Here is a 27433-nt window from a genome sequence, read left to right as displayed (position 1 = left end):
CAAGTCTCCCTTAAAAGCTCCATAAAATTACACTCATATGTAATGTAGGTTGTATTTTATTTTGTCATTACATAACTTAAACATTAGAAATATATTTTATTCAAAGAATTGTCACCACAGGATGAGTAAAAGCTTTGTCCTTGTTGTGAATCGGTGTTTTAACTTTACTAGAAATAAAGTATGGAGCCATGCTATGAGTTAGCATCAGGTATATGGAGCCATGCTATGAGTTAACATCAGGTGTATGGAGCCATGCTATGAGTTAGCATCAGGTATATGGAGCGGGCTATGAGTTAACATCAGGTATATGGAGCAGGCTATGAGTTAACATCAGGTATATGGAGCGGGCTATGAGTTAACATCAGGTATATGGAGCCATGCTATGAGTTAACATCAGGTATATGGAGCGGGCAATGAGTTAGCATCAGGTATATGAAGCGGGCTATGAGTTAACATCAGGTATATGGAGCCATGCTATGAGTTAACATCAGGTATATGGAGCGGGCAATGAGTTAGCATCAGGTATATGAAGCGGGCTATGAGTTAACATCAGGTATATGGAGCGGGCTATGAGTTAACATCAGGTATATGGAGCGGGCTATGAGTTAGCATCAGGTATATGGAGCGGGCTATGAGTTAACATCAGGTATATGGAGTGGGCTATGAGTTAACATCAGGTATATGGAGCGGGCTATGAGTTAACATCAGGTATATGGAGCCATGCTATGAGTTAACATCAGGTATATGGAGCGGGCTATGAGTTAACATCAGGTATATGGAGCAGGCAATGAGTTAACATCAGGTATATGGAGCAGGCAATGAGTTAACATCAGGTATATGGAGCGGGCTATGAGTTAACATCAGCTATATATGGAGCGGGCTCTGTGGTTTCGAGCAGCTAAAATGAGAGTGGACTGCCAATGAGTCCACGGTCCCTTTCCTTTCCTTTTTCACTCCCTTTTTCCCCCTTTCACACAAGCAGAATTTATGAGGCCATTACCAGTGTGCATGCAGTGTCAACAGAGCCCAGCTAATATCTTTATCCAGCACCGTGAGGAGCAGGGGGTTGGGGGGGTGGGAGGGGACCTGCCAGACAACACATCCACCGCCCAGGAGACAAACTGCCCTCCTAGATCACAGTTCAGCTGAACACACACGTAGACACTTAAGCATTTAACATGCCTCAGCTTTTAAAACGCATTAGCCGGGCTCATTTAAGGTTGCCAGCAACTTCAATAATGAATTCCGCCCAAAGCCTTCTTTTATTATAAACAAATCTGTTCGTTTAAAAGGAGGAAATGGAAACCTGGTCAGATGCCCAGAGGATTAAGTCAATGCGATGCACCTTGTAACACCCCAACATGTAGAAAATACATTCAGGTTCATGTCTAGAGCTGTTTCGTAGTACTGTTATTTCCTGAAACAGCTGGGCAACTTTACACAAACCGGACTAAATAGTGTATTTGTTGGGGGGGGGGGGGGGGCTATTTTTAGCTGTGTATTCACACACATGGTGATCCAGTGAGTATCACTACTATCACAAGAGGCTATATTTATTTTTAATGAAGTAACACATCATTCAACGCCAGTTCAAGAGTACAACTGTTTTTCCCAACTTTTTGGCCTGTGGTCCCTAACAATACAGAGTTAGTCTAGTCGGGCCCCTTCTGTCACATTTCAGGTTATGAGTTTCTTTCATTTTTTTTTCTAAACTTCTTAGTTTATTTTATTTAAATAACCCTTTGTGGCACAATGAAGTGAACCTAACTTTCCAATATCACACAAAAACATCAACATAGTTACACCTGTTACAAATATGTATGAATGTTTTTTTTCTTCTTTTACACAACATTAATCATCTCACAACCAGATGTATTTCCTAGGCTGGGAACCAATGGACTTTACCCAACTGCATATTAAATATTTAATACAGGATCCACCTCCACCATCTGCATTACAATGATGACTCAATATGTCACTGGGGCCATTTGACTATGTAATTAATGAGTTTGTTCACTTTTGATACTTCCAAAGTGTAAGTGTAGAGCATATTTTGCCGATAACACTTCCGTATTTCAATATAAGATTCTGCATGCAGGACTTTAACTGTTGATGGATTATTTTGACATTAAATTGGTACTTTAACTTTAGTAATGGATCTGAATACTTCTCCTCTACTGTCAGCCAGCAAACAGTGTAGCCCACTGATGTGTTTTTAATAGTTTTTGGGCAACAATGGAGGTCACAGAGGAACAAGGTGTATCAGGCTTTGGCTACACAGGAAAAACTTAATAGGTTTATTCATTGCTGCTTTGGTCTTTTAAGAACTACAGCATATTTACAATGCTAAAATGCTGTTGGCCTCGTGTTAAAATCAAGAAAGGGGATATTTTATATATAAGTCACATAACATATCAGGACCAAAGCGCAGGTGTTCGTTTTAAGTGATTCCCAGCCCCAAAATGTGTTCAAAACAGAGCAAAGGTGTTATTTACAACATAAATTCAACCCGCACCCATGTGGTGAGGTGAACTACAGCCAAATGTTGTCATTAGAGACTCCACAGGGGAACCTCTTGTCCCTCTTTCTGTCATCCATCTGCTGCTGGGGCGACACTGCAGCAGGCCTGCCATCAAACTCACCGGCACCAGTCTGTTTTGCATGTGGCTGTTTGACACAACACAGCAGGACCGGCACTGTGGCCTGGTGGCAAGAGCAGGCTCAATAGCTGCATTTGCACTCATCTCACACACACACACACACACACACACACACACACACACACACACACACACACACACACACACACACACACACGACTCATTACAGATCGCCATGGGGTGATGCTGACAGAGGGACCTGGGCCTCCATTTGAAGCACATGGTCTCACAGTGTGGAGCTGGCCATGCACGCCGCTGGAAGACCCTATTCACTGATGGGCCATTAATGAAGCCCACAGCAGCAAAACGATGCTCTCAACCAGCCGCGTGGGGAATGTTCAGGCAATAATATGTTTTAATTGGCAGCCCCGAGGGACACTGCTCCCATTTGGAATCATGTGCTCAAATAAGTCTGATTTGTTTGTATGATAAGCATCTTTCTATTATTTGAAGAATTTGTCCTGTTGATGTAATGCTATTTCAAAAGGACCCATAAAGGGGATTATTTTTAAGAGTTGTACAGGTAGTAGTACTTGTATATGACTTTTTGTCACTAGGTTTTTTTTAATAACTAATAATTGCAGCAAAATCTATTAATAAGGGAAGAAACCATTCTAATCCTCTTTGTTTGTATTATCGTTTCCCCCTGTAGCTTATCAATTAGTCTATATCACGTTGCATTTATTTGAGGACTCTTAAGAGATAAACAGTTAAAGTCCTGCAGCACTCCTAAGCTGAGATAAGCACACAGAAGGACAACTTGCGTCCCAAGTGAGAGTTATGTTGGGTAGAAGGAAAATGAAACTATACCCAGCTGTCAACCTCAGGTGGCACGGACAGAAGGTGAAACTAATTTAAGACGGACCAACCTGCTAACGTATCAGAATGAAATGTAATAGGCTTTAAGTTTATGCTCGTTACACAAAATGACTTTACTGCTTATCAAGTCGCTTTCTGTCAAAGTTGACTCATACTACTGCAGTGTCCAATTTAGTTGATGTGAAATTTGAATCGTATTTGTATAACTAACCTGAAAACTGCGATTTCCCTTTAAATCTGTTATTATTATTATTGTATTTTTTTATACACTTCTCATTGTTCTGTAGTTCTTTTAGGTCATAATGCTTGATTTTACTGATGGAGACTTAACGGCCTATTATCCTTAATGGAGCCAGTTGTATTCCCTTAATTCCCTCCACTTGTTTTTATGTTAATGTCCTAAACTCGATCCTAAAAACTGTAAATCCTGTCTATTCAGGCTATTTTCTGTCTCCGTTGTTGCAGTGTTAAAATGGCACTTCTCTTTTGTTGAGCATAAGATTCATCCAGTTCAGTGAAATTTGTTGCAGCTGCCCTGATGGGATTGACAATTTATGAGTTTGATTCCGTCTCCCAGTTTGTGAGTCCAGTCCCCGGTTGGGTCAATGAAACCCTGCATCATAAAACTACCCAGAGAATTAAAAACCTCTCTTAGAAGAGTGTCTTCTCACCTCAGACCACATTGGGACTCTCAATGGGGGTTACAACAGCTGCAAACTGCCTGCAGATTGTGGTGAAGACCTGAGTGATGTTACAATTACAAGCAAAGCGAAGAGACCATTTACAGAACCAGGCAAGCTCTTTCCCTTTGGTTTTCACACTTTACTTTATGCTAAGCCCACTGGCTGTAGCTTCCCATTTACAAGAAGACCATTAAAGCGCTTATTCCAAGTGCATATGTGTGTATTGCAAGAGAGGTCCTTATTCCTGTAAGTATAGCACAGTGTCAGCAACACCATTGAGTTAATAAAAGGACTCCACATAGTTTTCAAAGTCAAGTGACATAGGATTTTTAAAAAAAAGGAATTAAAGGTGAAGTAAGCGGAATGGTCAGTTTAGCTAACTTCCTGTCACTGACAGTTAGCAGTCCCCTCCCTCGTCCCTACGTCACCACATTAATGCATCTTCAAGCAGTGAGTTATCTAGCATCATCTCAGATCCGTAAGTGTGATAAAACATGCTAAAAACCATCAAAACAGACATTGGGAAGGATTTTTACCTGCTCCGCCATTGTAGGCGCATAAACATTCACCCATCTGTCGCTCTGCGCATGCACCGGGAGTGAGACATGCCGGTTTGTAGCGTTCTCTCTGCGTTCTGATTGGATATCAGTTATGGGATCCCAGAAAAGTTTATTTGCCGATTAAATGCTGTCTATAAGTGATCAGTGTATGAATATAGAGCGATTTAACATGTATATTAACATAAATACATCGCTCACTTCACCTTTAAGGGCCAGTTATTTAACTTGAGTAACTTAAATAATTCGATTGAACTACTTTTTAGAAGAATTGTTTTGTAGTTGCATTTCTGTCAGAGGAACCATAACATAGTCTTCTAAATTGTAGAAATGAAGAGAGCTTTATAATGAAATTGCATGTATTGTAGGCTACATGTGTTAATGCTGGTGTTTTGAGCAACATTCGTTGGTGTTAACATTTTAAATTTGAGTTAGATGAGGTTCAATGCACAGAGACACAGTACAGAAATTATTAATAACACAAAAACTCAGGCCGAAACCCCTGCACTACCTCAATATGAGTACAGCTTAACATCAATCAGGTCTGTGTTAGGAGGTACTTGGTCTTCACATGTCTGAAGTTATAGCTTGCTCAGAGGCAGTAAACATTGCAGCTATTGTCCCAACTAATCTTTGGCTGCCTTCTATCCTAATAAAACTGCATGGGAGGGGAGGAGGGCATACAGACAATATTGATTGTGTGCTAGAGGATATACTGTAAAACAGGATTACTGAGGAGCAAGTGTCAGACACAATCTTCACCTCATAACGGCTCCATTAGCTCCTGTGCTAGAGGGTTAGGGTTAGCACTGAAAGATCATCAACAGTAAACTGACACATACACTGTTTGTAGGACTGTAGCCTATATCTGAACAGTGAATGACTGACAGCTGGTTAAACAGAATAATGCTTTGTATTAATCAAAGTAAGCTACTTAAAAAAGAAAAACATTAGATTGTAATAAGCTTCCGTGCTGAAGGTAATTTATTTTCTATTAAGAAAACAGCGGGTTGCCATTTTCCTCAGCCACAGCAGGATTAAACTGCCACAACTAAATGCAGAGATTATTTCTCAGTGGGGCCAGGCTGACAGGAGGGCGGAACTGTCAAAGAGACACACCTTCCTGTCCCTTATAAGTGATAAGTGTCGTCAAAGGGGAGAGTCAGAAGGTCAAATGAAGCTGAGAAGAAGATGCACTATCCCCCGCATTTTTTTTTTTTAAGATACTGTATATTTTGGGCATTTTTATGCTTTATTGATAGTGCAGAGAGACAGAGGTGAAATGGGGCAGAGAGGGGAGTGACATGCAGAGAACGACCGCGGGCGGGAATCGAACCCGGGTCTGCTGCTGGGCCCGGCCCGTGAGGGGGACGCCTTACCGACTGAGCTAAAGGCGCGCCCCCCCCCCCCCCCCCCCCATTTTTCTTTGCGTTATAATGTAAGTGTTTTGGTCATTTTTACACAATGACGCTTTTCATAACCTGAAAATAAAATAAGCTTTTCTGAGCATTAATGGAGAAATGTCCCTTTTTGACCTACATTTTACATTTAGAATGAACAGCCGTCCTAGCAATTCTGAGCTAAATGCTAACACCACAATGCCTACATGCCGATGTTTTATATACTATCTATGTGTTTACCAAGGTCACCATCTAAAGCATTTCTAATTTAGCATAGCAAATCATTATTTCTGTATTTGCTCATCTACATGTGGTTGTGTTTTTGTTCAGTATGTACCCTACAACCTGTAAGTAATATTATACTATTTTGTTCATTTGAATTTCTTCATGGTTCAAATGCCAGTACAGCAATAATGATGACCTGATGGCAATAGGAAAAGAGTCAGAAGATCTGCTAAGTCAATTCAATAATCCTTATAATTTCATGGCAATGGAAACAGTATATTCATACGTTGTCGAAACATTTAACTCAAAACGTACTAATGTCAGCCTCCTGGGGGTGCTGGAAGAAAAGTTAGAGCATCATTAAAGTTAGAAGAAGTTAAATAAATGTGTTGAGATATTAAGTCTGGTCCAAAATGGAGGACTGACGATGGCTTTACCACAAAACACACGATGATTCCTGTGTGTGTTCTTTTTAGCTCTGAATAATTCTGTGGTGAACCTCATTACACTTAGGTTTATTTTATTGTAATGAATGTCACAGGCTGCACTGCATTATGTGAAGGCGTAGGAACATATTTAGAAACCTGTATGACCATCACTGTGTGAGGCCTTGTCATAGTCTCATCATCTGACCCCCTCGGATGCAAATTTACTCAGGCAGCCAATTGGCTTAGCTTGTTCAGGTCCACAAACAGACACACTAAAACACACACACACACACACACACACACACACACACACACAGGACAGTGCTAAAGCCTAAAGCAGTCTTGAGTGTCTATTTCCCCACTCTGCATGAGTGCTCTAATTTGAGGACAACAAACAAATAGGAGGAAAAAACAAAGCTTAAGGTCACAAGGGGGGGGGGGGGGGGTCATCAATCCACCACACCAGGAAGGGAACCACCTCTTGATACCGGAGGTCCACAAAACACAACCAAGCGCCAAAACTATCTGTTCTCCGGTCTGAACGAGGAAAAGCAAGCCAGAAAGCAAGCCAAATATCTAAAGGAAGAGAGTAATGGCTTCATTTTGTCTTTGATCTGTGGTCAAGTTTTAGTTCCAGCTTTTAGTAATCATCAAACTATCAACTCCCCCCTGAATAGTTCCCTTTCTTGTTTCCTGACAGGGGGGTGAGGGGGTCAGAGTCAGACAATCGACACATGTAAACCAAAATTATACACTGGTGGAAATATTGTCCTTTGCAATGCCTGGATTTTCCGTATTGGTGTGATTCCTGCTATCAGGACTCCAGTAGTAGAAGGCTACTGTGCTGCACATCACCTAGTTAAAGCTAGTTTTACAAGTCAGTCTCACAGTATGGGATATGCAGTGAGGTAACATTGACGAACAGTGCAAGATGATACATTATAAATCATCACACTTTATTCATCCCCCAAAGGTAATACAATTTCCCTTGGGGGATGAATAAAGTAACCCTGCGTTCCAATCCCCATATTTCCCTACTATTTAGTATGCCAGAAAAAGATTTGGGATGTCCCAATACATGCAAGTCAATTATAGTATGTTGAAAATACATAAATGCCCCACTAACTAGCATTTTGGAGTATTCGTCTTTATTCTTGACATTTCTCGACATAATGAAAAAATAAATCTTCCTTATCTGATTTTTTTTTCTCTCCTGTGGCCCTAAAACTCTTCTGTACTTGAGTATGTAGAGTAGTAAAAAGAAAAAGTATCTGATTTGGAACGCAGGGCAACTATCCCTTTAAAATGATTTTCACAAGCAGCACGGTAATATCACAGAAGAACTGGGGACAAAATGGGGTTTTCTTTGACATTAATTATCCCCCTTACACATTTTTGGATGCAACTCCTGAGCAGCCTACACTGTGAGGAGCATCTTACAATCTTACAACTAATTACAATTTGAATTCAAGTCAGTTTTAAGACTCACCAATTCAACTGGCACGGATCAGATCACAGATGTTGGAGGACAGAGGGAGAAGGGGATCTATGACACTGAGACCTGTCCAGTCAGGAACCAGGGAACAGCGAATAAAAGGTTCAATTCAGGTACTTACTGATGGCCTACTGCAGTGCAGTAAAATCTATTTCTACTTGCTACCTCTTGCCCTGCTGTAACTTAATACAGTCTGTGAAAAAATGCACATTTGTACTTTAATTTAAATACTTACCGGTACTGTATTATGTAGACTTACGAAGAGCTTTAGCGATTTAGTGGGATTGACAGAAAAATAATGAGCACTTTTCATATCCAATACACATGTTTTTAAGCAAAAAGGCCAAACATATCCTCCTTCTAATTTCTTAGATTTGCTGCTTGAATAATCAGCACATTACTAGATGATGGAAAAAAAAAAACCTGAAGCTCTAGTATCTTTCAAAAGTTAAGATGGATCACAACCAGAGATCTTCTCTTTATTATACTATCTATCTTCTCCACATGAAGGTGAACAGTGCCATCTGCTGGAATATGCTCATACTGCAACTCAGTGTCCAGCTGCAAAAACAAACGCTTTCTACAGGTGCAGGTTTTAGATGTACAAGAGCAGAAACAAGTTGTTTAAAAACTAAAACTGAATGAAGAAAAAAAAAATACACAAAATGCAACTTTAAATTCCTGATATTTTATTAAATCCTAAAACTCAAAAAATGCTGATACATTGTGTTGTGTTGCTTATACATAATATACGTACATAATATACATTAGATATACACAAGCCTTATTTATTTTACACTGACAATATGAACCAACAACACAGCTAACGGGTTGTGCTGGAGATTTAGGAAGTGTTCCTGTAGAAGGAGAGCATGTCATCCAGACTCTCTGCAGGCTGCTGGGCCTGGCTGGGCTGTGCAGGTTGGGGGGGCTGCTGAGGAGGATACTGGGGTGGATAGGGTGGATAGGGAGGGCCGTACTGGGGAGGGTACTGGGGCTGGTATTGGGGCAGATATTGGGGCGGATACTGGTTTGGATACTGTGGGGGAAACGGGGGAATCATGCCATGTGGTCCAGCAAACTGAGCAGGCTGAAACTGAGGAGGAGCAGGAGGAGGAGGAGGGGGATACTGCAGATTAAAAGGAGGAGTACACACAGGAGCCGGGTCTGCAGAGCTAACTGAAGGTTGGTTCTGCATTGAGGTCTGTGGCTGTGGAGGTTTTGGAGGACTCTGTTGAGGTGGAGGAGCAGAAGGAGTGGGTTTGGGGGAAGGAGGAGGTTGTGGTTCCTCCTTGCTCTCAGACATTGCTCCCGGGACAGTGGTCCACTTGAAGGCCATCTTGGATTTGCTCTCCTGAGCTGGGTTCTTCACTGGGTTATGTCTCTTATTCTCAGCGAAGTACGCAGAGGGAGGAGCGAATTCTGAATCCCGCTCGTCGCGAAGCCGAGTTTTCCACTCGCTGAACATACCCTCTGGAGAAAAAAAAGTGTTTAATTTATTTTTAAGTTGTTAAAGTAAAGTAAAGAAAGAGTCAGCCATCTTTACTTTATAAAGCACCTGCACATGTATTAGGCGGGGACTTGCCAGAAAGTGTGAACTGGAAGCAACTAAATAGTACAGCAAGAATATTGCAATACACGTTATCAGCTCTACAGCCTACAGTAGAGTGATGCGAATATTAGGAGAGATAAATAATGAAGCTCACCTTTGCCTCTGTCCCACTCTCTGACATGAGGCACTCCTGGTCTGGTGTCTCTCCTCTCCTGGATCTCCACCTCCACCTTCTTCACTGTGCTGACCTGCGGAGGGTCCTCTGGTGGAGGCAAGGGTCCTATCAACTCACTCTCTTCCCCTTCGTCTCCTATAGGGCAAACAAGGCACGGCAATCCCTCATTAAGTAAGTAAGTATATAAGTGAAATGGATTTATATAGCGCTTTTCACAGACAGGGGTCACAAAGTGCTTTACACTGTGCATAGAAAATAATAGCATAGTAAAATACTACTAAATACGTCTAAGAATAAAAAGAATTAAAAAACACAACAGATAAAAATAGCAGCATATAAAAGTCGGAAGTTACCCAAACACGTCTAATACACAAACAGTTTAGGTTGGATTTTCTTTCTTTTTTTAAAAAATGATGCGAGGAGGTTGTGGACCCTAACCTTCATTCTGCTCGTCCTCGGTGCCATCCAGCTTTGCCTTCTTCATCTTCCTCTGCCTCACCTTGGCCAGTCGAGCCTGAAGGATGGCCTGCCTCTTCTCCTTCAGCTGTTCCCTCTTAGTGCGCTGCTCTGTCGTCTGAAGGACAGGGAAGACGTCAAAGAGAGAAAATAAATCGTCTGTTAAGGCTCATTATAGCTTTTATTCAACTTAATACAACAACTGAAGAAGGAATCAAAGTGTGTGGCAGCAGCAGCAGCATTGCAAAGCATGGAACACCATTGATGTACTGAGCAAAAGCCAGAGAACAGCAAAAACACAATATAAGATGCTGTTAAATACATTTATCCAGAGCAATGGCTATGTCTTTAAGTCATATACAATTGCAATGAGGGGTGATTCAAATAAATATGTATCAACAGCTCACCTGGTCTCTGAGCATGTCCAGAGTTTCTCTCTGCTTTCTGCGCTGCTCTTGATCCTGAGAGAAGGCAAAGTAACCCACACCGAGGTCCCGAGCCTCTGAGGAAAACAAACAAGACCAAAGATGATTTCCACAGCACAAGACTCGCTTACCAAAATCCCTCTATTTTAAAAGGTGAAGTAAGCGATTTATTTATGTTAATATAAGTATTAAATCGCTCTTTATTCATACAGTGATCACTTGTATAGTGTGCCAGTTCATAAAGCCGATCTCTCAGTCACCCGCTCTGCATGTAAATCGGCAAAGCTTTTCGGGGATCACTGCCGGTGCACGCGCAGGGCGACAGATGGGTGAATGTGTATGCGCCTACAATGGCGGAGCAGGTAAATATCCTTCCCACCATCTGTTTTGATGGTTTTTGTCATGTTTTATCACACGTATGGATCTGAGATGTTGCTTGATAACTTGCTGCTTGAAGACCGCAGTGCATGAGTGGTGACGAGGAAGGGGACTGCTAACTTCAGTCACTGACAGGATGTTAGCTAAACTGACCATTCCGCTTACTGAACCTTTAAATATGTGCAGAAGAAGTGTTTTAAGAAATGCATCACCTTGTCCCCTGATGTCCTCATAGTGGATGGGTCCAACAGGCTTCTTCATGGCCTCCTCTTCCTCCCTCTCCCACTCTTGCCTCTGCAGCTCTCGACGCATGTCCTCTGAGAGTAGGGTCTTCTCAGTCGAGGCGTTTCTACATGGAGGAGTCACATCCATAGAGTTGCAGTTCACAGCACTTAAACCGACATCATGCGCACACCAATTATTTGGTAAAAAGAAAACAGTATACCCTTTTCCTGTAAAGGCTTGGTCCATTTTCTTAAAATCTGGCAGGTCTCTCTTCATGCATCTTCGAGATCGGCCCAAAGCGTCCACATAATCAACCCTGCACAGGAACAACACAGCAGGACAACAGTTCACTGGAAGTGTAACACTTTTTTAAAAAACTAAAATGTTATAAATCATACATTTCAAATTGTTTTAATGTATACATGGGATTATACCTAGGGTTATTGAGGTTAGTAATAGTGGTACTAGTTTAAAATAAATCACCAGGATGGATAATGGATTTCTATAAAAAGAAATGCATATATATTTATAGGATAATATTATAGACTTTAAAAGAACACACTATTTATTGGTGGCGGGGTTGGGGGGCGAAATGATAACTGTGTCATGGCTTAAACCACTGCCACCAACCCTACAACAATGGCAAGAGATTGATGAAAGTATATTGCATGGGAAAAAATAACAGCAACACTTCATGTAAATACAAATGGATTTTATACAGATGGGCCCCTGTCATCGCTTATGTCGACTGGCCAAAAAGGTAATGCAATGGTTTTGCAGTGAACTACTCTTATTTTTCTCTTCTAGAAATTCCTATTAGATTGTACAAGATGTTATGAATTTATGAATTTGAATTTGTATATTCGTTGGCCAAACTATGTCATTGTTCTTTTTGTTGTCTGTTACTGGGCAAAGTTGATGTGTACACTAGAAATGTACAAGTATGAATAACAACTCTGTTCATATTTCCGAACCCTTGCCAAAAAGAAAATGAATTGATCCTACTAACCATTCCTCATCGGGGTTTTGAGGAGGAGGGACCGGAGACGAGCTGAGCCTCTCCTCGTCTTCTCTCTCCGTTTCCTTCCTTGCGAATGTTTCTCTCTTTTTGTCAATAATCTTCTGGGTGAAATCGACCAGGAACATTCCCTCTGTTTCCTCATCTGACATAATGCAAACAAACAAGCTGATTCAGTACAAAGCAAAAACACATTCATTGGCACGAAAAGACCTGCCCATCGTGATGTGTGCTCCACCCACCAGGGAAGTCTCCTTTGGTCATCTGCTCGTAGAGTTTGGCCTTTTCCTCCAACCTGCGTCTGTTAGAAATAGATAACCGAGGAGTCAGAGGGTTTTTTTTGTCTCCATCACAATTTGTCAGTTAAATCTCCAGTAAAAAATGGTGTTAAACGCACTTTGCATTGTCAAGGCTGCTCTGCTCCTCGGCCAGCTGCTCTGCATCTTTCTCTGCTCTTGCCGAAACGCCAGCGTTTTGCTTGGTCCTAACACTTGCTTTCTATACAGGAGCACGAAGACAACACACCCTGCTTAGTGATTTCAGTCCACAATTACTCAAAAGGGTGTGGGGGGGGGGGGGGGGGGGTCCTAAAACAACACACACTGTACCTTATCTTTGGGTTTTGGTGTGAATCCAGCACCAGACGTGTCTTGCCCAAGTTTGTCCTGTTTGAATTGTTCCTGTTTTCTGTACAGTTCCGCTTTGAGGTCCACTAGCTGTAGATTAAAAAAAGGTGTTATTAAAGAAAAACGATGTTTTTAATTATTATTTTGGCTGAAACGCTGTACCTGTTACTGTTAGCAATGTATGTAGCCTAACCATATACTATCTATGAGCCTAACAACAACTTCATTGAACGAGAGCTGATATTAAACAGCACTGGTCCACAGAGGGTAATGTTTACATAGTTGCTTCTCACGTAACTCACCGATGAAGCAGTCACATCAAATGTCTTCTTTTTATCCATGTTTACTTCTATTCTACAGCATAATCTCTGAGAAGTTGCTGTGTTAGCTAGCTACCAGCTAGTTACATGCATCTGACTTTCTTCGTTGGTGTTATCAAGTGTCGCATGCCGCTTTACCGCTACCTAGCGGTGGTTTTTAAGATCACAGTAAATGGAGTTATTAGCAGATATCTGAAGCATCGTCTGCCTTTATAACAGGGCCATGGTCTGCCTACGTTATCTCAATATTATTTTATTAAATTTCTTTTCAATACTCTAAACCAAAAATATGAATTTCTAAATCATTTAGGCATGCATCAACTAGACTTTCCATAAGTATTCTTAGCACTATTCTGAAGGTTATTACAGAAGGATTTGTTAATATAGGCTATTGTTAATTGTCTGATTTATGATTCAAATTAAATAAAGAGTTTTAACCCTGGCTTATCCAACATCCAGCTTTTTGTTTTTTAAAGAAAACGCAAATGAACACAAAATGCGTTTGATATTGCCAAATGTGCAACGTTGTTCAAACATTTCTGTCAAATAACATAATATGTTCTTTTAAACAATATTATTGTTTTACTGTATGTAATTAACTGAACAAGTTTCATGGTGATATCTATAAGTTCAAATGTGTATGCTATTCAGCCAAGTCCCCAGGCCTCTCAAGTGGACAGGATGAAATGATTGGGAAAAGCTTTGTTAGTGTCCTTGCCCCTAATGTTCTACGGAGCATCAGCCTCCTTAGAGCTACTTCTTCCACCATCTTCCACTCCTGCCCATGCTACATAGGCAACATGATTTTAGATTTGTTAGCTCATCTGTAAGTATAGCTCTGATTATATGAAGCAGAGATGCAGTTCCCAGGGTGAGTAGAAAAACCATATTACATGACAATCAGGTAAAGATCCTCTCACCTGCACCTATGTCCTGTACTTTTTTATAGCAAATTATAGCCTTTTTACCTCGTCAGTACAATTGGGCATTAATACTGTGGTGGATGCTCATGAGCAACATAGAGAAAATAACAATAAAGATTTCAATCTGATCACACTCCTCAGAGTGTAATAGCCCTGCTAAAGACTTAGTCCGACACTCATATGCCCTCTCGTCATCAGTGTAAATTACAGCAATCTCGTTGTTAAATGAGTCTAAATAAAGGTCATTGATTGATTATAACATGTGTATTTTTATGCAGGAGCTTTTTGTAATAAGATATTGTAAAATGCCTTGAGGATTACATCTATCAATACTGTGTGATTGGAGGAAGTGATACAATATCAAAGTTTCAAACTGATATCACACATTCAGAGCAATGATTTGCTGAGGGCTTTATTGTACACTGAGCTTATGTTACAGTACCAGGCCACTGAAAGCAAATCCCAGAAAAAAAAAATGAACTTATTCCCAGGTCACATGTGGGATTGAAGACACTTTTTAAATTGACCCTGTGTGAGTAGAAGCTATGAACACTAAATGTGTGTCTCATATCGAGGTTGCATGGATTTGGATCTATTTTGAACCATCAAGAAATCAATTAATGGAAATTGTGGAAGGAAGACTGAGTATAGTCTTACTGGCATTACTATGTTTTTCGTCTTGTTTCTCACAGCAAAAACTGAAAAACATGCTACCTTCAAAAAAAGTGTAACCTGTTGAGAATGTTATTAAATATATAATTATGGGCTCAATTTTGTCAAATGATTCAGTTTGATGAACTTATGACATAAACCAGTCAGTTTCTCTTGGTAACCACTATCTGTATTCATTCACATGTGTTTTTGGATTAGTCCTGGGAATACAAGCTCAATCTGGTATGTTGCTGTAGAAATGTTGACAGGCTCAGTCATATTTATCTGTGTCTCTATGGATAGTGTTACCTGAATCACCCCATTAAAAAGATAAGGTGATCAGCAAGCCCGCTATCAGCGGACAACAGAGAAATGCCTACTTTGTTATCAATTCAAAACGTTTGAACAGTCCAATGCTACCAAGACATTACGGCACAAGGTCAGTTACTGTTATATGTAATGCACTTTCAAACCAACATGAACGAGGATGAAAGGTATATAAACAGCTATGAAGCCAGGTGTCCCCCAACAAAGTAGGACGAGACAGTCTAAGGTCTTCATTGCTTCATCATTTTGTGTGCTCAGATCAGGCAGTTCCACCATGTTTCTGAAAAGAAACACCTTTTTGCTGGGCTTGCTCTTGTGTTCTCTGACCTTGTGGTGCAAGTCGACCAGTGCAGGCTCCAGCTACCTCAGCCCTTCACAAAAACCTCAGGTAGAGTGTTTTCTGTCTAACTGTCAATTAACACCACACATTTGGATTGATTCAGCATGGTGAAAATACAAAAATGCATCTGATCAATGTAGCTGTTTAACTGCTTGTCATTTTCAGCATGCCTCTGACTTCCTTAACAGGGATTGAAGTTGTGGCAAATTCTATTTGCTGTCTATAGCTGTGCAGCTGACTGAAAGTCACTATTTTCACATTGTCATCTTTTTGAATATGGAATTGATCCTTGTTTGGCATCTTAATATATTTTTTAACTGGCCTTTTTTCCTACTATGCAATGGAATTTTCTTCATATTCCCATTTGGTCAAGACCTCAGAAGTATCTCTCCTTTGACTGTTCTTGTATTGTAAAGCTGAATTATCTCGACCACAGAACAAGGGGAAGTCTATGAGGACCGGCCGCCAAGTCATGGAAGAGCTAAGTCCACCCAGTGAGGACAACCGCATCACGGTGAGGGGACATCACACTCATGACCACCAGCGCAGCTCCCACAATCCTCCATATTGATCTAAGTTCTTCCTCTCCTCTGAGCAGATAAGTGCCCCCTTTGAATTTGGCCTCACGCTAAGAAAGGAAGACTTTGAGGAGTACAGCGTAGTGCTGCAGGAGATCATTCAACGTCTGCTAGGAAACACAGAGACAGCAGGTCTGCACACTTCTTCTGTTTTAATACATACACCATACATACATACATGTTACCTTCAGCCAAATATACATATATAGAAAAATAATAAAATTCAATTAAACATGTTTCTTGTTTCAGAGGGACCATCACCTTGAAGATAGCGGCCGAAGAATTCCAAATCCTCCGTCTTAACTTCATTAGAAAGCAATCTTCAAATCACTGAATGCAGTTGATCAAATCAAAGCTTTATGATTCTTTTCTTTCAAGGTTCTTAAACATTGTCTGACCTGTGTAATGATCTGAACAGCGATTCAACCATCCAATAAATAAAACTAGTGTGTACTCAAACAACCAATGCTTGCTTGCTTGTTTTCAGTGACCCACATGACTCACCTGGAAAAAATTTAAAAGTATCAATTAATCCTTTGTGTCTGCGTCTCATCTTTGTCATCTTACACCAAAAACACCTTCAACTTCATCAAGATGTTGTGTTATACAATCATCTAGGCTTTAATGTTGTGATATAACTCTGTTTTACACTTGCATACAAAAATAAGAATACTTCCGTCCAAAATAATGGTTGCAGTCCTAAGCTTCCTGAGAGTGTTTGGGGTCTCTACCTTCACAACCGCAGCCATGGGCCAAGATGCTGTCGTTTTATTTAAGATGGGAACATCAAATTACAGACGCCAAGAACAAGGATGCAACACTCCCTAAACAAATTTAGAGAACTGGGTAAAACACAGAAAAGCCAATACGGCGCTGATGATCCTTTCTGTCTGGGTTTCACGGTGTATCCTTTAATAAGCACAGATGTAAAACCATGAACATAGTGAGCTCTGGCTTATATCCTGGACTTGCTTGAACCCTTCAAATCAAGGCTTTTATTGAGAATCTGCATGAAATTGAACGTGTGCATCAAAAGACATTTTGCTTGTCAAACCTGATAAGAGGAGACAAGTCTATCATTAATCTAATACTCACATTGTAAACTCTAACCACCAGATGTCACAAGCTAATGATTCTCAAAATAAAAAGCACTCAAGCCATTGGTGTGCCAAACATGGTGGTATCAAAGCAAGATAATGGACTGCTCCCACAGCCACTTCCTTTATTCAACAGAGAATACGATTTGCTCGATGCAAACAACACACGAGCATGCATCACTGCTTCAAAAGACAATACTTCTTTCCATTTTACATCTTCATGTGCACTCCAATCAGCACTCCTGTGAGTTAATGAATAAATCAAGAAACAAAATATGTAGGATAAAAAGGCAGGATTAAAGGCTTTTAAAACAATTGTGTCAAATTCAACCAAACTAGACTTCACAGCATCCTGACCACACAAACATCCAGACAATAAGAACAAGAAAGGGATGTCAATTACAGCAACACAGCAAGAACAAAAAAACAAAAAATGCTTAGGAATTGATTTCTATGATGAACAATGATATAATACATATTTAGACGAACAATAGTATACAGTATCTCTTTTTTCTGTTCGTCTCTAGCGCAAGATCAATTGGTTCCTCTTGTGAGGTTGTTTAAAATGTGCCAGCTCCTCCATATGTATTAATCTCTACATGGAGGTGTGACAAAACAAAAAAGGCACATAAAATGCTTCACACACCAGCTCTAAACCATGTGGGCTCTTTCCTGACCCTAACCATCTTAAGCTTTTATCCAGCGTCTCTGAAGATCATATGCCGTAGAGTTGAGTGGTGTTGTTTCGGATGGTGGCGAGGACTGTGGCCATGTCTTCCCCCTTGAGCTGGCTCATCTCCCGCAGCGTATGGATGGCCATTCCAGGATGGGAGAACTGGCAGACGTCTTTACGCACCTGTGAAGAGTAAGACACACTTGTTGTACATCTGTGATCAATATTTTCCCCTATTTATTGTAGTGCACCAATGATGTCAACAGAACAACACTGGTCCTTTTTGTAAAAAGCAACTCAATTCACACAAATGCAAAGGTCTGACCAATATGAGTTTTGGAATTCTGAACCATGAATTGTTTTTGACATGGCACAAACAAAAGCTTATATTCTGTAACAGAAATCACTATCTGGCAGGGTTGTTTGCCATCTTGGGCTTGAGGGATTTTTTCTAAACGCTTTCAAGTATCATAAAGTCAGATGATGAGTTGATTATAAATTGTGTATACATACGTACGTTGGAGGAGACCCTCCTCCCTCTTCAAAATCCAACATGGGGTCAGTATTTATTTTTGCTATGTTTACTGAACATTCATAACGTTCTAAATTATTAATTGAATGATGAAGTTTCCTACGTGTTCTTTTACGATCTGCCAACAGTGTCACATTCACTTCCACCTGAACTGGAGTGATTTCACCAGCTGTAATAACCATACACATTACGCTGGTTCAATGTCTTTTTAATAATTTTTTAGTTGTCGAATTTGTATTGATAATATCAAGAGCTGGAAAAAGGCAATCCTGTCATAGGAAATTAGAACAGTGTTTTAGTTTTACAATTTAAATCTACCTGTCTTGGCAGGAAATATGGTGCGTCTGTCTCCACCACAATGCGGTTAAGAGGGATCTGGCGCACGGCATTTCGGGCCTCGGCGGCCTTGGGGTAGGTTATTAGGGCTGTGAATCCCACATACAGGTTAGGGAACTCATTCAGGAAGGGCTCAATCACCGGATAACTGTTTGTGAAACAGTGCCTGGAACCCACAAAGGAAACAAAGAAAAACATCACAAATTAAATACATCACAGTTTACATTTTTTAAGTCCGTTAAGTCCCCAAGATGCCAACTTAATAACAGAAATTGTATTAATAATAGGGGTGTCACTATTCTCAAAAACCTGCTATTAGATTTTTTGATAGGTCTAAAATGGGAAGGGCAAGTGGCCAGGAGAGGATTAAGAAACACTGCAATATATTTGGCCTCGGACTGGTGCGGACCTTTGTTTACACTCTGAATGAAAACGCTTATTAACGTCAGTGGAGCTTACAGCACAATACCAGACGAGTGTGAGGACACACGCGATGCGGAAACAATATTTTGGGCCAGTATGTTACACGTGCATATCATAGCTTGCAAGCTCTGGTTAACTCACCAGTAACACAACATACTTTCACACTGGAGGGGTTGAAGTTTGGTTGACAGCTGCAGGTAGGAGGTAACTCACAGCGGTTGCATGCTGTGTGTGTGTGTGTGTGTGTGTGTGTGTGTGTGTGTGTGTGTGTGTGTGTGTGTGTGTGTGTGTGTGTGTTTGTTTTGCACACAGGCCTCTTGGGGCAATTCGAAGATTCCAGCTCTATAAGTTCGAAGGTCGAGATCGCGACATCATTTCAAAATCGTGAGATCATCGTGAGATCGTGTCACCCCTAAATAATAATCACCAAAATTGGGTTTGTTTATCAATTTCTTAAAGATTATACCTCCAGAAGTTTCTTACTTTCTCAAGTTTTGATAAAGACGACTACATCTATAAAGAGAGTTGATGTGAAATCAGTCTGACCATTTCCACCACACACAAACCTGTGAATCTTGTATTCCCTAGGGACACACTTCTTCATGATGACCAGCAGATCATCATCTGCATCCCTACAGTGGATCACCAGAGGCTTCTTCATGGCCACCGCCAAGCGCAGCTGACACTCCAACACCTTCCCCGACAAACACAATACAGACTAGAATGATTATTCCAGTCCTCAAATTGATTGAGGCCTACTGAGTTACAGCTACTGGACTACAATGTTTTAGTCAACTTAGACAATATTAAAATAGACCATACCTCTTTTTGCCTTTGGCTGTTCGTGGAGTTTTTGTGGGAGTAGTCCAGACCGATCTCACCAAATGCCACAGCTTTTGGATGCCGCATGGCCGTAAGTATATTGCGTTCATACGTTCTTGAGTAGTACTTGGCAAAGTGGGGGTGGCACCCAAAAGCCCCCCATACCATGTCTTCTGACAGCAAACCTTCCCACAAGTCCTGCTTCACCATGATCCCCGGGTTGCAGAAGTCTGCAATACAGCCTTGAAACTCTGGAGCAAAGCTGCTTTGGTACTTGCTACGGAAGCGGCTGAATGTGCCGCGGAAGCCAAGTTTTCCATAGAGCATGTCTATGTGGCAGTGTGTGTCTAGGAATCCAACCTGATCGCCCAGGTTACGGGTACTGGTCCATAAAGGTTCTGCCCCCATGGATAATCTTCTTTTAGGAGAGCCACCATGAGTAAAGGAGTTGGGGGGGTAATACATGGCAGGGCCAGAATCTGAATACCTGCGTGTAGAGTTCAAGTAAGGGTTCAGTAGCGGTCTGGTTGAGTGTATAGGCAGAGCATAGGGGTCTTGAGAATAGGCCAAAACATTGGAGAGGCTGAAATTCTCAGTCTTAATACTGGGTGACTTTGAATGGCTTGTGTTTTGTGGGTTGCTGGGCTTGGATGAGACAATAACTGTCCTCTGTGACATTGAGAAAGGCACCTCAAAGTCCTCTGTAGCTCTCTGGATGGCCCCAGTGGTCTCATGAGGGGAGGGAAAGGTGAAGGAGGGAGTTCCATCTCCCGGGGTGTGAGGGTGTGAATGTGAGGGAACTTGCAGCTGTTCGCTGTCAGAAGAATCATCCTGAAGAGTGGTGAAACAACAGGAATAATCTGGGATATACTCCAGGCCAGGGAGGGACGAGTCACAGCTCCTATCAGCTTCCACTTCATTTTCTGAAACAATAGCTTCTTCTGGAGAGCGTGTGTCTACATCCTGTGCACCAAACCTTGAATGTGAATCTTCTGCTTTTAGCACAACATCCTGAAAAACAAACGTAAAGAAAATAAATACATTTTTGCTTTCAATTCCAAGTGGCTTGATGATTATTCTATGGCCAGTCACAATATCTTTTAAAACATGTACATTTCTTAGTTTCTGTCAAACTTTTGTGATTTACATGTTCCTTAAAATATGAACATTGGTCAAATTAACACAAATTCAATCACAGAGAAGAAAATTAACAGAATATCTGCTATATTAATATTTTAAATGTATATATAAGCAAACTAAAACTACAAAATCACAGCTGACTTACCCTTCCCACTGTTTCTGTTTCTGAGTTGTCCCCTTGGGGATTTCTGTCTTCAAACAACCGAATGGGGTACAACTGAACTCCCTGCAGTGAGCAGTTTTCCTCAGATATATTCTCAAGTTCTGGCAAAGACGGGCTGGTAGTGTCAGTCCTGGGGGTATTGGTGGAGCTGCGTCCTACTCTTGCGCTGCCAAAGGCAGCAGTCAATGCCTGCTTGTAAATAGCCTTTTTTCCCTCTTCGGGTGTCCTGTCTTTCTTTTTTGAGAGGAAAGAGGGAGAAGGTGATACTTGCTGGCTCTGTGTGGATTCCAGCTGCTCAGACGAGTTGTTCATAGGACTTTCCTGTTATGGAGCAAAATAATACAAATTAAATTAACATTTATGAGCACATTTAAGACACTAGCGTTAATTTAAAATAAATAGAGAGAAAGAAAAGATTTACCTCTGGACTAATGAAATTTTCAAATTTTTTCTTGGAAAGCTTCCTCAGCTTAGCTTGGCCAAAGGAGGGTTTGATTTCACCGAGCACCTCTGCTTTTCTCTTGGGAGTCTCCAGACTCAGGCCTCCCAGGCCAGCAGGTCCTGGAGAGTCACCGGGGGGCAAAGTGTTTGAATGTTCATTTGGAGAGATATCCCAGCGAGAGGGTGTGACTGTGCCAGCATCTCTCCACTGAAAACTTGGGGGTGAGATGACTTTTTTTCGAGGGAACTTAAATGGCTTAAACTTCTTTCTGCTGCTGTCCATGTCTGTGAAGGAGATAAAAACAAGTCTGTATGACCAGCTGATTGATAGACTGATAGATACTTTAATCATCCCCAAAGGGAAATTGTATTGCTTCCATGGAAATAATAATAATAATAATAATAATAATAATAATAATAATAATAATAATAATAATAATAATAATAATAAAAGTAAATGCTTTTACTTCTTAATCTAATGTATTTTGTTCAAGCACTCTGTGTAACTATGTAAAGAAAAGTGCTATTCAAATCAAGATATTATCATTATTATATTATATATTAAAATTGTATTCTGACCTGTTGCGCTCTTATTTTGCGCAGTGTGCATGATCTTACCACACAGTAAACGACCTTAAATGACCTTTGTTGCCAAGGTCACACAAATAATAAATAATCAATAAAAAACTACCCCAGCCTTTCGTTTTTGTCCCTGCAGGTTAATCTAGAGATGGGCAACTACTTGTGATGCATGTACTGAATAATGTACGTATTCTCAGTAGCCATAACAATACATGTATTAGCTGGCTCATTGAAATTACAGAACCAAATGGTGTAACTGTAATGACTGTCCCTATCAACTAAAAAACATATTAAGTTGTGTTTGTGTGTGTGTGTGTGTGTCCCATGGTTCCACTGACTGCATTTAAGCAGCATAAATTAGCTAGCTAGCGTGCTCATGGGGATGTGTGTTAATCAATCAACTTTAGGTGTTGAATGCTTGCAAAAGTTAACAATAAAACCTACAATAACTTAAACTGTTTGGAAACCGTCTGCAATAGTGCTTGTTGGTTGAGCAGTTCTGGCATTAAATGAGTCACCTAGTCATGGAATATGGAATAATAGACGCTACACACTACACGTGGTGATGATAATTAGCATTTAGGTAATTGAGGCCGTTTACTTTAGCCAATTAACGCTAGCTGTGTTAGCATTAGTTCACATGACCAACAATCCCATGTTGATTCAAAATGCAACTCAAAAATAAAATAAATGTTCTAGCTACTAACACAATATTGAACTAATTGTAATTGTTATGCTGCATTAAAGCTGGTTAACTCAGTGGGCTGTATTGCTTAATTTATTAAGTTAAAAAAATGTGTAAGAGTTGCTAAGTTACCTTCTCAGGTTCCGCTCAGCAGCATAAACGGCACAGAGAGGCGCAGGAAGTCAACTTTAGCTGTCACCTTGTCCGTGTTGGTTCAGTCAGCCGCTCGGTAGCTTAATCGATTTCTTGCTAACGTGTCGGAACCGTCTAAACATAAAAATAAAAATATAAAAAGCAGAACTTGGCCTAAGAGGGGATTGTGCCTCTTAGGTCCAGTTCCTTTGGTAAACTGTGTTTCTCTGTGAGGGCCTCTGAACATTGGAACACATTATCAAGAGAAGGAACAGCACCTTCTATCATACGTTTAACCACAATTTTAAAAAACTGTATTTTAAGCAATTCAAAATGTGAACACTTCTAACAGTATAGTGTATGATTGTAGCCTATATAATATGATTGCATGGTTATTGTTGTAGCTGTCCTATCTAACCCATGGTGGTGGTGGGTAAGAATGTTTGTTTGGTCTACTGTTCTTCTCGGTTTTTGTGTATTCATTAGTGTGTTTTTATTCTTTTAGTCTTTTGTGGTCATTTTAACATATTGCCAAAGGACGTGCAGTTGAACTGTAGCTGGCTGGCTAACACTGGCACGTTTACAGAAATGTTGATCAATGTGCACTCTTCTTTAAATAAATGAATGAAAATGAAATTAAATAAAAACTTTGATTTTCATGTTCAATGTTGGATTGAAGTGTTGGAGTTTGAATTATCCGCTGGGTGGCGCTAACGTTACATACGGTCCCATACAAGTGCCTAAATTATACTGCATCTCGCGAGATCAATTTTACCAGCGAGATTTCATTCGGAAAACCGGGAAAAAGTTTTTGTTTTCATTGCAAACAAAAAATTACATAAACATATTAATGCCAAAACATTTATCTTATAGGCTATTTTAAAAATTATCTGACAGAATTCCAGGGGTGCCAAGACTTTTGTCCATGACTGAATTTGATCATCTATCCCTCCTACAAACTTTAAATGCAAATAAAATAAAAATGTAGGATATAGGCCTAGGCCTTCTTTATACAAATTCTAATATAATGATGTTGTTGTATAAGAACAACATTAACAAACCGTCATAGAATATGTGACTTTTTAAACCTGCCTGTAAAGGGTCAGGGATATTTTCTTGTTGCTGAGAATGGAAGGTCAGATATTAGGCCGATAGCATCTTGCCCCGCTTGTTCATCGTTGTACTTATTTATGTTATTCAGAATATTGGGGGTTACTTAGATGAGACATTTTCCCAAGCACATTATTTTAAGTCAATAAAAAAAATTCAAAGCAAGTTTATTAGGCTACTTCAAATTAACAGCACTTCCACTTTCTTTGTGTATACATATGTTCTGAGTTAAATCATGTGTTGATGTTTTTTATAGAGTCTTTTTCAGACTTTTGGTAATCCCAGACAGGTCTTGTAGGCACCAAAGCTGTGTCCTTTACCTGTAGGGGGAAAATTAAGATGCTTCAGTCTTCTCACCTTTGATGTTAAACAAACAGTCATAATATAAAGATATTCTTGTATCGGTTCAGATATTCAGTTGCATTAGGTTCTGATCCTGACACTCAATACACTTTTTAATATACAAACATAAAATGATATGTGTGCACTGCAGACATAAACTTTGTGACAAATGAGGAATAAAACAGGTCAGTCAATAAGACATAGCAGGGATAGGTTACTGTAAAAGCTTTTTGGTTGTCTTTGATACAAACTCCAAAAGTGTTATGTAGAGCAGCTGGATCAGAGATTTAGGGGGAATATTACCCCTGTCTGCCATGTATGCATGTGAATGATACACCAAACTGATTCTCATTACATAGAAAAAACATGTTACCATAGTCAGATCTCGGATCAGTACTTACATGTTGATTCCTTCTTTTCAATGAGCCAGTAGCAGAAGTCTCTCCTGGCACGGTCATTGAAGACATTCCTGTACTGGGGAATGTTTCTAGGTGACGTTGTTGGTGTGTTTGGATGCATGCCTTAAGAGAGAACATACTAGTGAAACATCAGGTAAAGTCAAAGTCAAAATTATTCCTATAGCACATTTTAAAATAAACATCAGTTGACCAAAGTGCTGTACAAGATACAATACAAAATAACATATAAGATACATGAAAAAAAAGTTAGGAGTGTCAAAGTCTCAACTTGTGTTAAAGGCCAATGCAACAAAAGTGAGTCTTCAGCAACGTATTAAACTGTTCAACTTTACAGGGATCCAGGTAAGGAAGTAATAAAGAAAAATAAATTCAACAACTCCTGTTAGTGGGACCTACCGTATCCTTGCCCCATGGAGGGAACTTGATCCTGAGTCAGAGGAGGCAACAGGCTGCTGGTGGTGGCTGTGCGGTTAAAAGCACCTTTGTATGATTCGTACACTATAGGGCATGAAATATAGCCAAATTAGAGACACATTTTCCTTTCTATCAAATGAACAGAAGTTCAACTTATTAATACTACAGAGGGAGCTCTACCAGTGACCCCGCAATTTTATATCATCTGTGAAATTGGATCATTTTCACAAACCTCTGTCTTTCAACAAGGCCGCTGGAATCGTTGCAAGATAAACTGGGACCTAGGTGGGGAAAAAAACTGCATATTATCACAAGGATACAAAGTGGTTCATGTGTTGGCTATCAATCATTGAAAGAGTGTCATCACATGGTACATCTTTCTCTTAGTAGAAGAGGGATTTGTTGTTCCCTTTCTGCTGCTTACCATTGTTTTCATTTTGCTCCAGTGGTCTGTGTGGAGATGTGGATACATGACTTGGTGACTCCTTGGCCAAAATGTCATGCTGGCGAAGAAAAAGGAAGGATCATGAAAATCATTTACTGTCTCTTCCACCATTCCAAAAGAACCAGGTCATGCACAAACACTGGATCCCACACAAGAAAAAAAACTAAGCTATTTGACAGCAACATCATACTTACTTCTCTCGCCTGAATGCAATCGGGTCCCATGTTTTTTTCTTCTCCCCTGCCTTCATGTTTCTGGTATTGCTTCTCTGGCGTCACCTCCTCCTCTCACAAACACAAAGATGGGTTGTGTTACTTTGTTGCTTAGCAGCATCATGTTTGGCAAGCGGCAGAGCCGGCCCGAGGCATAAGCGAACTAAGCGGCCGCTTAGGGCCCCCGACTGCCTGGGGGGCCCCCTAAAAAAAAAAAAAAAAAAAAAAAATCTTTTTTTTTTTTTTTTTTTTTAGTCTGTGTGTTTGATATTAACATCATACTATGCAAATGTGAGTTATCATACAAAAAAGGAATACAATGTTTTGGTCTAGATAATTAATAGCCTAAAAATGTAATCAGTTCATCTGGGAGGAAATCCGAAATTATCTGATCATGTCACGTTCACATCCATGCACAGTGTGTATTGAGTTTATTTAAAAACAATTGGAAATGGGGCTGCCCTCAGTTGCCCATGCACTGTGTATAGTCTATAGCCTATGTCAGCCTTGTCTGTGGAAAAAAAGATACAGTAGCTGGACAACAGAGTTCTTCTGCTTCGTTCCTCACACTGCATGTAAATGCATTCACTATATTACAGAGAAATATGTCCCGTAAAAGAAAAAGAGCTCCAATTCCAACCCATAATATTTTATTTTATATTAATATTTTTATGGAAAATCCATGTGTCCTTTTTCAATAGCTTCTAATTCATCCGACCCAGTGTCTCCAAATTATTTGTTCACACAAAATTTCTCAGATTTAGCCTCTTAATTTTCCTCTCAAAGTGCACCAGATTCATGCATTTCACTTTAAAAAGGTTAAAAAAAATCTCCCGGGGGGGCATACCCCCGGACCCCCCTAGGAGGGTCTGAATCTCGGCTGTCTAATATTTTCGCACAGCCGCACAGTGGAGGCACTAGCGGAAAACACTGGGTGTGTGAATGATATTTAACAAAGATCTATAGTTTCAGCAGCGCTAACATTGGAGAGGGGCCCCCTAATCATATTTCGCTTAGGGCCCCCTGAAGGCTTGGGCCGGCTCTGGCAAGCGGGCCCTCGTCCGCAGCAAAACTGGAGCTGGTTATTATAATTTCATCGTGTGATCACACAGTCAGACATGTACAAGTTATAACTGTGCCAAGTCAAATATTAGACAAAAAGCATTCTAATTATTGGCATAATGACATTGATTCAACATAAAAT

The 27433-nt window shown here is 40.3% G+C and overlaps 3 protein-coding genes across 3 annotated transcripts; 1 reads left to right on the top strand and 2 right to left on the bottom strand.

Moving 5' to 3' along the window:
- Nucleotides 1–8960: 8960 nt before the first annotated feature.
- On the bottom strand, nt 8961–13544 carry ccdc174 (coiled-coil domain containing 174). Its single transcript, XM_080025735.1, has 11 exons — nt 13425–13544; nt 13105–13212; nt 12894–12994; nt 12739–12797; nt 12488–12641; nt 11699–11794; nt 11466–11602; nt 10858–10952; nt 10433–10568; nt 9974–10129; nt 8961–9740 (listed from the first exon to the last, which is right to left on the bottom strand). Exons 1-11 carry the CDS (start codon nt 13461–13463, stop codon nt 9112–9114), a joined length of 1710 nt encoding a protein of 569 aa, XP_079881861.1. The 5' UTR covers nt 13464–13544; the 3' UTR covers nt 8961–9111.
- A 2073-nt stretch (nt 13545–15617) lies between these two features.
- On the top strand, nt 15618–17912 carry ghrl (ghrelin/obestatin prepropeptide; the record flags this gene model as incomplete). The annotated part of the gene is made up of 4 exons (XM_080026643.1): nt 15618–15731; nt 16120–16197; nt 16282–16410; nt 17886–17912. 4 exons carry the CDS (start codon nt 15618–15620, stop codon nt 17910–17912), a joined length of 348 nt encoding a protein of 115 aa, XP_079882769.1.
- Nucleotides 17913–18073: 161 nt separating this feature from the next.
- Nucleotides 18074–26353, bottom strand: tatdn2 (TatD DNase domain containing 2; the record flags this gene model as incomplete). Its single annotated transcript, XM_080026641.1, has 9 exons — nt 18074–18214; nt 18882–19065; nt 19889–20016; nt 20145–21155; nt 21430–21768; nt 21869–22173; nt 25141–25260; nt 25555–25656; nt 26296–26353. 9 exons carry the CDS (start codon nt 26351–26353, stop codon nt 18074–18076), a joined length of 2388 nt encoding a protein of 795 aa, XP_079882767.1.
- Nucleotides 26354–27433: the final 1080 nt, after the last annotated feature.

Source organism: Ammodytes marinus (assembly GCF_949987685.1).
Source record: "Ammodytes marinus genome assembly, chromosome: 4".
Classification (NCBI taxonomy): domain Eukaryota; kingdom Metazoa; phylum Chordata; class Actinopteri; order Uranoscopiformes; family Ammodytidae; genus Ammodytes; species Ammodytes marinus.
This window is presented reverse-complemented; position numbering and strand designations above follow the sequence as displayed.

Excerpts from the sequence above, each read along its gene's own strand:
- ccdc174 (XM_080025735.1), bottom strand. The coding sequence starts at position 13,463 with ATGGATAAAAAGAAGACATTTGATGTGACTGCTTCATCG. Across the intron at positions 10,953-11,465 it reads TGAGGACATCAGGGGACAAG|AGGCTCGGGACCTCGGTGTG; the intron begins GTGATGCATTTC and ends TGTTTTCCTCAG. Across the intron at positions 9,741-9,973 it reads AGAGTGGGACAGAGGCAAAG|AGGGTATGTTCAGCGAGTGG; the intron begins GTGAGCTTCATT and ends TTTTTTCTCCAG.